This window comes from Rhinopithecus roxellana, chromosome 15 (assembly GCF_007565055.1).
Source record: "Rhinopithecus roxellana isolate Shanxi Qingling chromosome 15, ASM756505v1, whole genome shotgun sequence".
NCBI classification, from domain to species: domain Eukaryota; kingdom Metazoa; phylum Chordata; class Mammalia; order Primates; family Cercopithecidae; genus Rhinopithecus; species Rhinopithecus roxellana.
The window spans coordinates 53,359,475-53,374,784 of record NC_044563.1 but is presented as its reverse complement, the minus strand read 5'-3'; the positions used below and the strand labels follow the sequence as shown (position 1 = coordinate 53,374,784).

General features: G+C 44.6%; 1 protein-coding gene across 1 annotated transcript in view; it reads right to left on the bottom strand.

The window, feature by feature from the left end:
- The window catches only part of TENM4 (teneurin transmembrane protein 4), a 420,170-nt gene that overhangs the window by 87,083 nt on the left and 317,777 nt on the right, over positions 1 to 15,310 (bottom strand). Inside the window, 1 exon segment of the mRNA XM_030918905.1 lies at positions 5,907 to 6,123. Within this exon segment, the coding sequence (XP_030774765.1) occupies positions 5,907 to 6,123 (217 nt within the window).

The window sequence follows — 15,310 nt, the reverse complement described above, 5'->3', positions numbered from 1 at the left end:
GCATGATCTCTGCTCTCTGCAACCTCTGCCTCCTGGGTTCAAGTGATTCTCCCACCTCAGCTTCCTGAGTAACAGGGACCGCAGGCGTGCACCACCACGCCTGGCTAAATTTTCATATTTTTCATAAAGATGGGGTTTCGCCACGTTGCCCAGGATGGTCTTGAACTTCTGAACTCAAGCGATCCATCTGCCTCGACCTCCTAAAATGCTGGGATTTCTAAAGGCGTGAGCCAACATGCTCAGGCAGCTTGTGTGTTTTGCTCTGCTCTGTCCCTTGCTGAGCCTGCCCAGTCTCTCCTCCTCATAGGCTCTGATAGGATATGAGTCTCAGGTATCCTATAAGATTCTATCATATCTCTATAGGATATGATTCTCTGCCTCCTTTGGGGTAAATTCTTTGGTAATCCATCCTTCCTTTTGCTAAAGTCCCCCTGACTTCTTGAGTCTTTTCTCTTGGGGCTCAGTGTTTCCTGTCAGCTTAGTCTTGTAGCTCCCTGTCCACACCCATCTATTGCCTGATGGAGCCAACAACCTATTAGAATTAAGGGAACCCAGCAAGATTTGCCATCACATGATTTCTCAGACAAATTCTCTTCCTCAAATAATGATTCAACAATCTAAACCTGCCTCCCCTCTAGGTGGTTGTAATATCGTGTCCTAAAACCTATTCTGAACCCATATTTGAATAACTTGGGGGTGGTTCATCAGCACCTCTTCCTATAACTTGCTAATCTGTCCAGCATCTGCAACCTGTAACTATTCACTGAGGGGATATCTGCCCCACATCCAGCCCTTTCAGTCAGAGGAGTCCTCCCCAAGAGCACAGATGCACCCAACAATGGGAAACAGTTCTGGCTCAAGTGTTTGCCCAGGAGATGTCTCATGTTGCCCTCTGTTTCCCAGCTCTCTGATTCCAAGCCCCACGTGTGTGTCCTGGCATCTTTGTATGGACAGTGCAGTTGGAGATCCTGCAGACCTCAGAGCTCCTCCTCTCCTAAGTGTCAATAGTGGACCCCCTTCACTGTATTCTCCCCATGATTCCATGGGAGGGACAACTGTTCCACTAGGCAGATGGGACCCGGGCAACCAGGCCAGGAGAGAATGGTGGTATTCAATCCACTTAATCTGGTGACAGTGGTTCCCATGCCTACTTTGTCCCTTCCTACTTTAGTCATGTCTGTCACTCTCCATCCAGCTTTGTCACTTTCTGTGGGTTTGAGGACAGCAGTTTGGCAGGATGTCAAATAGAGCTACTGTACTCATTCAACCTGCATTAAACACCTGCTCTGGACCCAACACTGTGCTGGGCCCTGGGACACAGATGAACCAGACAGGGCCCCTCAGGGAGGCCTTCATCACTCCAGGAGATAGGGTTTGGCCTCTGAGGAAGTGAGTCTTGTGGAGAGCCCTGGGTGCTAGGGACTGGCTTGCTTGCTTTCACACCGAAGGTGGGCCAGTTGGCTCTAAGCCCTGTCCTTGAATTCTTCTCTCTCTTCTAGTGCCAGCAGCTGAGGTCCCAGTGTGCCTCATACTTGAGGCTCCCTGAGCCTGATCCAGCTGGGAATCTGCAGAGAGAAGGACCTCCACTCTGAGGCCTGCCTTTCCTTGCTGGTCTCAGAAATGCTGTTGGGTTCTGGGTGACAGCCTGATTCCTGGAGGCTGTTAAATGAAATCTCGAACTACATGAATTGTGGCATAGCACATGGGGTACAGGAGAATGTAGGGTTTTGTTGATTGGACACAGGCCTAATTGTCATACACAGGCACCAAGTCAGGTCTGCCTCCCCATCTGAAATTCCACTCTCTGGAGAAATGCCACTGGGCTCCACTCTAATAAGGATCCCAACTGACAGCCGGCTGGCAAGAATGCCACCTTTTTGCTTCCTCAAATAATGATTCAACAGCCTAAACCTGCCTCCTTTCTGGGTGGTTGCTGGACCTGGAGGGCAGGTTCCTCTCAAGTTTTACTTCCAATTAAGGAAGTGGATTTGGAAACTCTTTTTAATTAACATCATCATCACCGCCATGTAATTAGCAAGCAAGTTTTTGTGTGGCAGGTACTAGGTTGAGACTTTATGTACTTTTTGTCCCCATTTAATTCGCACAGCAATCCCAAGATACATAGACATTAACACCCTAATCTTACAGATGAGCAAGTTGGAGCTCAGATAAGTGAACCATTTAGGAATTTTCCTAAGGTTACAAAACTAGAAAGTGGATGCAACAGCCTTTTAATCTTGGTCTGTCGGATTCCAAGGCTTGTGCTATTTTCACTATGACATGCAGCTGCTACAAAAGCCACCATTTACTGATCACCTAATATGTACTAAGCCCCAGGCCAGGTGCTTTATTTTAGTTTATCCTTTCAACAGCTTTCATGAAAGAGTTACCATTATTGCCAATTTATAACTAGAGCCACCGACACAAAGGCTAAATCGTTTCCCTGAGGTCACACACAGCTAGTGGGAGGTAAAGCCAGGATTGTAACTCTGGGCACTTGCTATTATACCACACTCCCTCATATGAGAGGAAAGAAAGCAACTACTTAAACTGGGTAGCTAATTTCACTTTATCCCAACTGTGCAAATAAGCACTGTCCTACTGGTCTAGACCAAGGTAATCGAATACCAAGTAGGCAGTCTAATGAGAAAAGCATCTGCTGCCTCATGTGTCTACATTTCTAGTCACTTGGGCATATTTTACACAGGAATCTGTTTAGGGGTCCTTCCTGAGAGCGGTTTCTTCTGAATCTAGACCAGTGAAGAGCTGGTACATAATGATTCTGGCAAATGTTAGGTAAAAGGAATTTTTACAGTAACTTTTTTTTTAAGAGACAGTAACATTTTTGGAAGCTTCTATTATCTATTCATTTGAAGAGCAAATATTATATCCCTGGCCCTGGCCAAAGTATTGCAGGTTTGGAGAGATGAATGGTCTCTGTTTTCAAAGTGTATATAACCAGCTGAATGTAACAGATATATAAACAATGATCTGCAAGTTGACTTCTTCTGCTTCTGTGACTAATCTGTAATGTGATTTTTAGCAGGTGATTTAACCTCTCTGGATTCTGAATCCTAGTATAAAATTAGGTGTAATAGATAATATGTCCATCCTTCCTCCCTCCCTCAGTCCTTCCATTTCCTTATTCTTCAAGGCAATTTATATGCATATGTTTTCAGCAACTACTAAGTGCTAAAATGTGTAAGATGAAGTTTCCCTGGAGGACTCAGTTTAGAGGGGGTGACAGACATTTACATGATGCACTCTGTTAAGCTACTTGTCCAGAGCTGTGCATGTAGAGTGGCAGAGCCAGGATCTGAAGCCCAAGATGGCCTCTCTCCGAGGCCTGTATCTTCCCTACTGCTGAGGAGTCCGTTTTCCCCAGCACAGGCTTCTCAAACTCCGTACTTGGCTGGCTTCTTGAAGCCAGTCAGACCTGCTGGAGCAACAATACTGAGACCTGTGTGCAGGTCCCACAGTGACTCATGGCGCTTAAGCAGCAGGCTCAGGAAGTGACCAGGAGGACATACAGGGGACGTGCCCCTGCTGGCATTGATCAGGCTGGCATGGCAAGGGCATCCAGTAAGCAGAACAACCATAGGCAACCAACAAGCCATGGCCCTAATTGGATTCCATAATGGGCCCTGTAAAGAATGATTGAGCAAGTGACATTTTCCTTGGTAGGAATATTAGTTATATCTCTAGTGGATTAAAAAAACTCGCACTGTGGGAAGGCCTACAAGCATACATACAAAATCACACAACTGAAGAAAATAGCAGGAAGCTTCCTCCCCAGGGACAGCAGCAGCATTTCTAGCCAAGAGAAATGAATAGTTTTTCTCCTCACTCCGGCTCTGCCACTTGACCAGCCTTGTGAATTTGGGAAAGCTACTTAACTTCTCAGCTTCTCAGTATTCTGGGGGTAAGGTGGAGGGTTTGGACCATCGAGTAGCTCCATCTCTAGAAAGGTGGAGGTTTGAATGCTGCCACGCCCTTGCTGGGCTTCCTCCATCTCACCTTTCTCATCTCGTCATGGCTCCTTGCAAGGATGGGCTGGGGTGGTGGAAAGTGCAGGGGCTCTTTCCCGAGTCTGACAGACCTGCATGTCTGCATCCCGCTCCATCATGGTCCAGCAGTGAGGCCTTCTCTTTGGCTTCCGTTGTCACACTCTGGGGATGACAGCAGCTGCCTCACAGGGAGGCTCCCCATGGCTTCTTCTTCAGTCCCTGTTCTTTCCTCATTACACATTCCCCTTGAGCAAGGTTTTTTTTTTTTTTTTTTTTTTTTTTTTTTTTTTTTCTCCCTGAGATGAGGTCTTGCTCTGTCACCCAGGCTGGAGTGCAGTGGCACAGTCTTGGCTCCCTGCAGCCTCAACCTTCTGGGCTCAAGTGATCCTCCCACCTCAGCCTCCTGAGTAGCTGGGAATATAGGTACCTGCCACTATGCCCGACTAATTTTTTTTTTTTGTAGAGATGGGGTTTTGCCATGTTGACCAGGCTGGTCTCGAACTCCTGGGCTCAAGTGATCTGCCTGCCTGAGCCTCCCAAGGTGTTGGGATTATAGGCATGAGCCACCGTGCCTGGCCTCCTTGAGCAACCTTTTGTGTGCTCACGGTTTCAACTGCTTGTTCATTGATGGCTCACAAATCAAGAACTCTAGGCCCTAACCTCTGCATGGGCTCCAGAAATACTTACTAACTGCAGATAGACATTTATTCTTGGGTGGCCTACTGCGGTGTGTCCCTTTATCACCTTGCTCCCACCCTGCTCCTGCTCTCTGCTCCTCAGCCTGGTGAAAGTACCACCATCTACCCAGGCATCCAAGCGGGAGACTCCTCTCTGCAGCATCCCGCAGACACAATCAGTTATGAAGTCCTGCTGATTTCCCCTTTAAACAGAGCTTGAAAATGTCCCTTACCCTTCCCACCCCTATCACTACCCCATTGTTCCCTCAGGACAGGGACCCTCTGGCACAGAAAAATGAACATACAAGGTACACAGTGACTGCTGAATTAACCATACTGACTTTTAGAGATAGTTCTGCACATATGAGGCACCACTACATTGGAAGACATTCAAAAGAAATGATCATAAATCCCTGCTCTTGGATATGTTGTACTGGTTCACTGCCCTGATCTAGGGTGCAGAGATTAGAGAACTATTTTGTGCCTCTGGGTCTTTGCATGAGCTCTTCCTTCTCCCTGGCACACTCTCTCCCTTCCTTGCCTAGTTAACCATTTCTCCTCTTTAAGACTTGATTCTAAAGCCCTGGCCTCCCTCCTACCCAGGAGTACATCCTCTGTGCTCCAGAGTGCCCTGGGGACAAAGTTCTGGCCTAATCACACTGTAACTGTCCCTTTTTTTGTTTTCCTAGTGGACTGGGAGTGACCAATAAGCAGGAACTGTGTTCTGCTCATCTCTGCAATCCCAGCAAAGGACCTGACAGACCTCAGTAAAAAACTGTCCAACGGATGACACAACTGAAAACAGGAAGACTGTATGGGCATGTGGCCTGGGATTGCAGCAGATGCACCCACCCCTGCCTAGCAAAGTCTTCTGGATGTCTGCTTTGAGGGTGAGCGGCATCAATGCCTTTCAGCTCATCTAGAGACCACAGGATCAGTGAGAGCTGACTGCAAAGCAGGTATTGATCCAAGATTCCCCTTGGACCTTTGGTTTCTCACTCTCTTCATCTGTCACCCAGTGGGTGCAACAAAACTTTGCTCATAAAAATTCCAAACTCCTTGGATAGTAGTTTTATATCTGCCTCCCCTGACATTCCATCAGGAACCATGGATGCTGACACTCTCCTGGCTTCCTCCCACCCCCATTCATCCAAAAGAGGCTCTGGAGTGATTCAGTTCTCCCTCAGAGAGCCCTGGCTGGAGCTGGGGCCCTTGGACTCACCCTCCATCAAAGGGGTTCTCCCCGGGGATGATGTGCGTGCTGTCCCTGCCCACGAGGAACTTGATGCGGTCATAGAAGGAGTGTAGGTTCTGCTGTGACACAGGGACCTGTGTCTCCTGGATGATGTCCAGAGGGTCAGGGGAGCCCAGGCACAGCGGGTTGACATGACACAGGGGCTGGAGGCAGCAGTCAGGGTCCATGCAGTCCACCAGGCCATCTGCAGGAGTGACAGAGCATGTAGTTTATATCGCTATGTTCAATCAGCCATGTTTATCCAGAATGCCTTAATTCATTTCTTCTCTATTTTTCACTCGTTCAAAAAACTTTATTAAATGCTGATATAAGCCAAAGTCTCTGCTGGACACCAAAGAGATGCAAGTGACTCAGATGTGGTCCTAGCTCACTAGTCTAGAAGGAGAGATAGACAGTAAGTGTACAGTGTCTGGACTGTATGTTTTTCCTTCCATCGAGATAGAAGGGATTGTATGTATGAAGATCCAGAAGTGAGATAACACATGAACATTTGTGATGCTATATTCAAATGCTGATGGCCAGAAGGTGAGTGGAAGAGCACCAGATGAGGCTGGTGAGGTTTCAGGGGCATACCAGGCTGGGCTTTGCAGGCCAGGTTAGGGAGTTTGAATTTCACCCTCAGGACAATGGGAACCACTGAAGGATTTTAAGCAGGAGGTGACTTCATCTGGTGTGCACTGCTGAAACCGAAGGGGACCTCAGTGGAAGCTGGGAGCCAGACAGGAGGAGAGGGCATCACTGAGGTTGCACAGGTGAAAAATAAAGGTTGCTTAGACTACAGTAGCAACAGTGGCAATTAAGAGAAGTAGATGGTATTGAGAGACATTTAGGAGGTAAAACTGTAAGCCCTGGTGACTGCCTGGCTTTGGGAGTGAAGGCGCAGCCATTCTTAGCGTCTCTTCCAGCTGCAGTGTAAGCATGTGGCCTGCGGCTGAGTCCTCGGCCCTCTGGAGGCCTGCTCTGCTTTCTGGGAGAGGAGGCTGCAGGGATATTTGTGCTTTTCGAGTTTGTTGGATGATTTCAGATCCCTGACAGAGTTGCCATTAGCAGGTAATTCTTTTTACCACAAGGATGGACTTCTTCAGGACTGGAACTTGTATTACAGCTCTACTATCTTCCCAACGTACAAAGAAAGTCCACCAGATCACAGATTTTTGGCCTCATTATATCAAGGTACTGTTACAGGCACCTAATATTAACAGACTAGCTCAAAATAGACAACAAAGAGATCAGCAGATAGTGCCCAAAGTGGGGGACAGGAAAAGCCCAGGGTCATAGTTTGTGTGCTTTGTCGGCAGGCAACAGTCTAACGACATGTATTCCTGCCTGGGTTCAAATTCGGGCTCTGCTGCATCTCAGCTGTGTGACTCTGGCAAACTTCCCCACCACTGTGGGAGCACACAGATACGTTCTGTGTTCCAGCACTTAGTGGAGGTGCTTAAAACATAACTATTATACAAATAAATGAATGGGAATTGAATGAATTTACCAGTGAAGCAGGGGTTGTGACAAATGCCAGTCCATAAAAAGCCAGAAAACTGTAACTTCATCCCATTCAAGTAAGCAGTGTACTGTGGTAGGAGGACTATGATGTTCAGAGACTAAAGTTCAAGACCGAGTATGGCCCCTAAGAATGACCCTGGACGAGTTCCTGTACTTAGTCTCTCTGAGCCCCATCTCTTCAATAATGTGGGAGTAACAGTGACACACCTACCTTTCTAGTTTTCTTCATGGAGTTTACAATACAGAAGCTGCCCACCAAAGTATTGCAAATGCATTGGCTAGACTCGGTGTCACCGATCCTCCTTGCTAGTGGTGTGGCCTCAGGTAAGCTACTTGATTGCCCTAAAACCTAGTTTTTTTCCTTAATAAATTAGTAACAAAAAGCCTTTCTGTTTCTCTCCCATATCTGCATGGTGCCGAAAAGCTTATGGTCTCCTTGAAGGCAGATAGTGATAAAGAGTATGGATTCCAGAGATAGACTGTCTGGGGTCAAATCCTGGCACTGAAACTTACTAGTGTGTGACTTTGGGCAAGTTAACTTAAACTCTTTGGCCTCAGTTTCCCATATCTCTTAAAGGGGGATAATAAGAGTGAGTGTCATACAAGTATTTGTTATATAGATAAAAAGTGCAGCATTATGTCCCCAAATCTAGCATAGTATCTGACACATGGTATCATAGTGCTTAACTCTGGGTTAGTTTCCCTTCCTGATCCTGAACCTAGAACATGGCTCACCAACATGAAGAGCCATTCATCCTTTGTCTGCTTACCTACTAGATTCACTCTGAGATATGGAAGGAATGCCTCCCCTCACCCCAGCATTGATCTGGGTCCTAACTTGTGGCTCCTGTCCCAGTTCCCAGATACAATTGCCTAGCAAAGCACCTGTCTTCTCCGGCAGTCGGCAGGCTCCATCACACATTCTCATGCTGCCCCTGTCAGACATCGCTTAAACACATAATTACAGCCCAAGCTGAGGGTTATTTGCATTCTGCTATTGATGTTAGCATGACAGATTCAGCTGTCTCATCCATAACTCTGCAGAAATGCTCCATTATTCAATCCCAGTGAGCAGGGACGTTGACCATTAAATCAGCTAGCACAATTGAAGGGCCGTGAAAAGTCATGGCTAATTTGAAATTTTATTAGCTCTTGCCTGGTCTTGTTTACCACCAAAGCAGTCCCTGGAAGCCTGTGTTTTACCCTTTTATAAACATTCAGCTCTGTGGCACCTGGAAAGAACTGCTTCCTGTGAGAAGGATGTCTGCTCTCTAGTCCTGGGGGAGGTTAGCCAGGAATGACAGTCGTTCTTATTAATATCTATATTAAAATGATGATGATGATGATGAATTGCCACATTCATTGAGTGCCAGGCATTGTGCTAAATATATTACAAGGAATGCATCATTGAATCCTCTATGAAGTAGCCACTGTTGTCACTTTCATTTTAGAGAAAAGGAACCAGAGGCTCAAAGTGGTAAAGTAACTTGCTAAAGGTCACGTCACGTAGTCAGTGAAGAAGCTGACTCAGAATCTGAACTCAGTTCTTTCTGAGGCATGTAATGTTCTTTAAGCTCTGGGGAGACTTTCAGGAACTATTTCTTAAGCAGAGAACATGAATTTCTGAATTTCTGAGTCTTAGTGAAACACTACTCTTCTGTGCTCTTCCAGCCTCTTGGGCAACTTCCATCACAGTACGTCTCTTTCCAATATTATAATTTTGATTTTCTCTCTGTCCCCTGACCCCCATACTCTGCAACCCAAACGATGAGCTCCTAGAGATCAGGGGTTGTCTGATTCATTTCAGTATCCCAGGGCCCAGACCTGGACAGGAACAGTGACTGTAATCCACAGAGGTTTGAGGGATGAATAAATGACTGACCCATGTCAGTCCTGTCCCACTAATCCAGCATCCACATCACAGGACGCCAGAGTTTGACGGAGCCTTTTATTCTGTGATCGGTGGCCAAATGCGCAGTGCTTAAGAGAGCCCTCTCTCCAGGCAAACTACCTGGATTTGGACCCCAGTTCCCAATTCCCATGCAAACTGTGTGACTTGGTTCAACTTACTTAACTTCTCTAAACCTCAGTTTCTTCACATGCACAACAGGGGAGAAAAAGAAGGATGGTTAATTCTTTTTTTTTTTTTTTTTTTTATTATACTTTAAGTTCTAGGGTACATGTGCATAACGTGCAGGTTTGTTACATATGTATACTTATGCCATGTTGGTGTGCTGCACCCATCAACTCGTCAGCACCCATCAATTCATCATTTATATCACGTATAACTCCCCAATGCAATCCCTCCCTCCTCCCCCCTCCTCCCTCCCCATAATAGGCCCCAGTGCGTGATGTTCCCCTTCCCGAGTCCAAGTGATCTCATTGTTCAGTTCCCACCTATGAGTGAGAACATGTGGTGTTTGGTTTTCTGTTCTTGTGATAGTTTGCTAAGAATGATGGTTTCCAGCTGCATCCATGTCCCTACAAAGGACGCAAACTCATCTTTTTTTATGGCTGCATAGTATTCCATGGTGTATATGTGCCACATTTTCTTAATCCAGTCTGTCACAGATGGACATTTGGGTTGATTCCAAGTCTTTGCTATTGTGAATAGTGCCGCAATAAACATACGTGTACATGTGTCTTTGTAGTAGAATAATTTATAATCCTTTGGGTATATACCCAGTAGTGGGATGCCTGGGTCATATGGTACATCTAGTTCTAGATCCTTGAGGAATTGCCATACTGTTTTCCATAATGGTTGAACTAGTTTACAATCCCACCAACAGTGTAAAAGTGTTCCTATTTCTCCACATCTTCTCCAACACCTGTTGTTTCCTGACTTCTTAATGATTGCCATTCTAACTGGTGTGAGATGGTATCTCATTGTGGTTTTGATTTGCATTTCTCTGATGGCGAGTGATGATGAGCATTTTTTCATGTGTCTGTTGGCTGTATGAATAGCTTCTTTTGAGAAATGTCTGTTCATATCCTTTCCCCACTTTTTGATGGGGTTGTTTGTTTCTTTCTCGTATATTTGTTTGAGTTCTTTGTAGATTCTGGATATTAGCCCTTTGTCAGATGAGTAGGTTGCAAAAATTTTCTCCCATTCTGTAGGTTGCCTGTTCACTCTGATGGTAGTTTCTTTTGCTGTGCAAAAGCTCTTTAGTTTAATTAGATCCCATTTGTCAATTTTTGCTTTTGCTGCCGTTGCTTTTGGTGTTTTAGACATGAAGTCCTTGCCCATGCCTATGTACTGAATGGTACTACCTAGATTTTCTTCTAGGGTTTTTATGGTATTAGGTCTAACATTTAAGTCTCTAATCCATCTTGAATTAATCTTCGTATAAGGAGTAAGGAAAGGATCCAGTTTCAGCTTTCTACTTATGGCTAGCCAATTTTCCCAGCACCATTTATTAAATAGGGAATCCTTTCCCCATTTCTTGTTTCTCTCAGGTTTGTCAAAGATCAGATGGCTGTAGATGTGCGGTATTATTTCTGAGGACTCTGTTCTGTTCCATTGGTCTATAGCTCTGTTTTGGTACCAGTACCATGCTGTTTTGGTTACTGTAGCCTTGTAGTATAGTTTGAAGTCAGGTAGCGTGACGCCTCCAGCTTTGTCCTTTTGACTTAGGATTGTCTTGGCAATGTGGGCCCTTTTTTGGTTCCATATGAACTTTAAAGCAGTTTTTTCCAATTCTGTGAAGAAACTCATTGGTAGTTTGATGGGGATGGCATTGAATCTATAAATAACCTTGGGGAGTATGGCCATTTTCACGATATTGATTATTCCTATCCATGAGCATGGTATGTTCTTCCATTTGTTTGTGTCCTCTTTTATTTCACTGAGCAGTGGTTTGTAGTTCTCCTTGAAGAGGTCCTTCACATCCCTTGTAAGCTGGATTCCTAGGTATTTTATTCTCTTTGAAGCAATTGTGAATGGAAGTTCATTCATGATTTGGCTCTCTGCTTGTCTGTTACTGGTGTATAAGAATGCTTGTGATTTTTGCACATTAATTTTGTATCCTGAGACTTTGCTGAAGTTGCTTATCAGCTTAAGGAGATTTTGGGCTGAGATGATGGGGTTTTCTAAATATACAATCATGTCATCTGCAAACAGGGACAATTTGACTTCTTCTTTTCCTAACTGGATACCCTTGATTTCTTTCTCTTGCCTGATTGCCCTAGCCAGAACTTCCAACACTATGTTGAATAGGAGTGGTGAGAGAGGCCATCCCTGTCTTGTGCCAGTTTTCAAAGGGAATTTTTCCAGTTTTTGCCCATTCAGTATGATATTAGCTGTGGGTTTGTCATAAATAGCTCTTATTATTTTGAGATATGTTCCATCAATACCGAATTTATTGAGCGTTTTTAGCATGAAGGCTGTTGAATTTTGTCAAAAGCCTTTTCTGCATCTATTGAGACAATCATGTGGTTCTTGTCTTTGGTTCTGTTTATATGCTGGATTACGTTTATTGATTTGTGAATGTTGAACCAGCCTTGCATCCCAGGGATGAAGCCCACTTGATCATGGTGGATAAGCTTTTTGATGTGCTGCTGAATCCGGTTTGCCAGTATTTTATTGAGAATTTTTGCATCGATGTTCATCAGGGATATTGGTCTAAAATTCTCTTTTTTTGTTGTGTCTCTGCCAGGCTTTGGTATCAGGATGATGTTGGCCTCATAAAATGAGTTAGGGAGGATTCCGTCTTTTTCTATTGATTGGAATAGTTTCAGAAGGAATGGTACCAGCTCCTCCTTGTACCTCTGGTAGAATTCAGCTGTGAATCCATCTGGTCCTGGACTTTTTTTGGTGGGTAGGCGATTAATTGTTGCCTCAATTTCAGAGCCTGCTATTGGTCTATTCAGGGATTCAACTTCTTCCTGGTTTAGCCTTGGGAGAGTGTAAGTGTCCAGGAAATTATCCATTTCTTCTAGATTTTCTAGTTGATTTGCGTAGAGGCGTTTATAGTATTCTCTGATGGTAGTTTGTATTTCTGTGGGGTCAGTGGTGATATCCCCTTTATCATTTTTTATTGCATGTATTTGATTCCTCTCTCTTTTCTTCTTTATTAGCCTTGCTAGTGGTCTGTCAGTTTTGTTGATCTTTTCAAAAAACCAACTCCTGGATTCATTGATTTTTTGGAGGGTTTTTTGTGTCTCTATCTCCTTCAGTTCGGCTCTGATCTTAGTTATTTCTTGCCTTCTGCTAGCTTTTGAATGTGTTTGCTCTTGCCTCTCTAGTTCTTTAATTGTGATGTTAGAGTGTCAATTTTAGATCTTTCCTGCTTTCTCTTGTGGGGATTTAGTGCTATAAATTTCCCTCTACACACTGCTTTAAATGTGTCCCAGAGATTCTGGTATGTTGTATCTTTGTTCTCATTGGTTTCAAAGAACATCTTTATTTCCGCTTTCATTTCGTTATGTACCCAGTAGTCATTCAGGAGCAGGTTGTTCAGTTTCCATGTAGTTGAGCGGTTTTGATTGAGTTTCTTAGTCCTGAGTTCTAGTTTGATTGCACTGTGGTCTGAGAGACAGTTTGTTATAATTTCTGTTCTTTTACATTTGCTGAGGAGTGCTTTACTTCCAATTATGTAGTCAATTTTGGAATAAGTGTGATGTGGTGCTGAGAAGAATGTATATTCTGTTGATTTGGGGTGGAGAGTTCTATAGATGTCTATTAGGTCCGCTTGGTGCAGAGATGAGTTCAATTCCTGGATATCCTTGTGAACTTTCTGTCTCATTGATCTGTCTAATGTTGACAGCGGAGTGTTGAAGTCTCCCATTATTATTGTATGGGAGTCTAAGTCTCTTTGTAAGTCTCTAAGGACTTGCTTTATGAATCTGGCTGCTCCTGTATTGGGTGCATATATATTTAGGAGAGTTAGCTCTTCCTGTTGAATTGATCCCTTTACCATTATGTAATGGCCTTCTTTGTCTCTTTTGATCTTTGATGGTTTAAAGTCTGTTTTATCAGAGACAAGGATTGCAACCCCTGCTTTTTTTTGTTCTCCATTTGCTTGGTAGATCTTCCTCCATCCCTTTATTTTGAGCCTATGTATGTCTCTGCATGTGAGATGGGTCTCCTGAATACAGCAGACTGATGGGTCTTGACTCTTTATCCAGTTTGCCAGTCTGTGTCTTTTAATTGGAGCATTTAGTCCATTAACATTTAAGGTTAATATTGTTATGTGTGAACTTGATCCTGCCATTATGATATTAACTGGTTATTTTGCTCGTTAGTTGATGCAGTTTCTTCCTAGCCTCGATGGTCTTCACATTTTGGCATGTTTTTGCAATGGCTGGTACCGGTTGTTCCTTTCCATGTTTAGGGCTTCCTTCAGGGTCTCTTGTAAGGCAGGCCAGGTGGTGACAAAATCTCTAAGCATTTGCTTATCTGTAAAGGATTTTATTTCTCCTTCACTTATGAAACTTAGTTTGGCTGGATATGAAATTCTGGGTTTAAAATTCTTTTCTTTAAGAACATTGAATATTGGCGCCCACTCTCTTCTGGCTTGTAGAGTTTCTGCCGAGAGATCTGCTGTTAGTCTGATGGGCTTCCCTTTGTGGGTAACCCGACCTTTCTCTCTGGCTGCCCTTAAGATTTTTTCCTTCATTTCAACTTTGGTGAATCTGGCAATTATGTGTCTTGGAGTTGCTCTTCTGGAGGAGTATCTTTGTGGTGTTCTCTGTATTTCCTGAATTTGAATGTTGGCCTGCCCTACTAGGTTGGGGAAGTTCTCCTGGATGATATCCTGAAGAGTGTTTCCCAACTTGGTTCCATTTTCCCCCTCACTTTCAGGCACCCCAATCAGACGTAGATTTGGTCTTTTTATGTAATCCCATACTTCTTGCAGGCTTTGTTCATTTCTTTTTCTTCTTTTTTCTTTTGGTTTCTCTTCTCGCTTCATTTCATTCATTTGATCTTCAATCGCTGATACTCTTTCTTCCAGTTGATCGAGTCGGTTACTGAAGCTTGTGCATTTGTCACGTATTTCTCGTGTCATGGTTTTCATCTCTGTCATTTCGTTTATGATCTTCTCTGCATTAATTAGTCTAGCTGTCAATTCTTCCACTCTTTTTTCAAGATTTTTAGTTTCTTTGCGCTGGGTACGTAATTCCTCCTTTAGCTCTGATAAGTTTGATGGACTGAAGCCTTCTTCTCTCCTCTCGTCAAAGTCATTCTCTGACCAGCTTTGATCCGTTGCTGGCGATGGGCTGCGCTCCTTTGCAGGGGGAGATGCGCTCTTATTTTTTGAATTTCCAGGTTTTCTGCCCTGCTTCTTCCCCATCTTTGTGGTTTTATCTGTCTCTGGTCTTTGATGGTGGTGACGTACTGATGGGGTTTTGGTATAGGTGTCCTTCCTGTTTGATAGTTTTCCTTCTGACAGTCAAAAGGACTGTCTGTTGGTCTGTTGGAGATTGCTTGAGGTCCACTCCAGACCCTGTTTGCCTGGGTATCAGCAGCAGAGGTTGCCGAAGATAGAATATTGCTGAACAGCGAGTGTACCTGTCTGATTCTTCCTTTGGAAGTTTCCTCTCAGGGGTGTACTTCACCCTGTGAGGTGTGGGGTGTCAGACTGCCCCTAGTGGGGGATTTCTCCCAGCTAGGCTACTCAGGGGTCAGGGACACACCTGAGCCGGCAGTCTGTCCGTTCTCAGATCTCAACCTCCGAGTTGGGAGATCCACAGCTCTCCCCAAAGCTGTCAGACAGAGTCGTTCGCGTCTGCACCGGCCCCCGCTGTTTCCCCTGTTGGTCTTCAGCTGTGCGCTGTCCCCAGAGGTGGAGTCTACAGAGACAGGCAGGCTTCCTTGAGCTGCTGTGAGCTCCACCCAATTCGAGCTTCCCAGCGGCTTTGTTTACCTA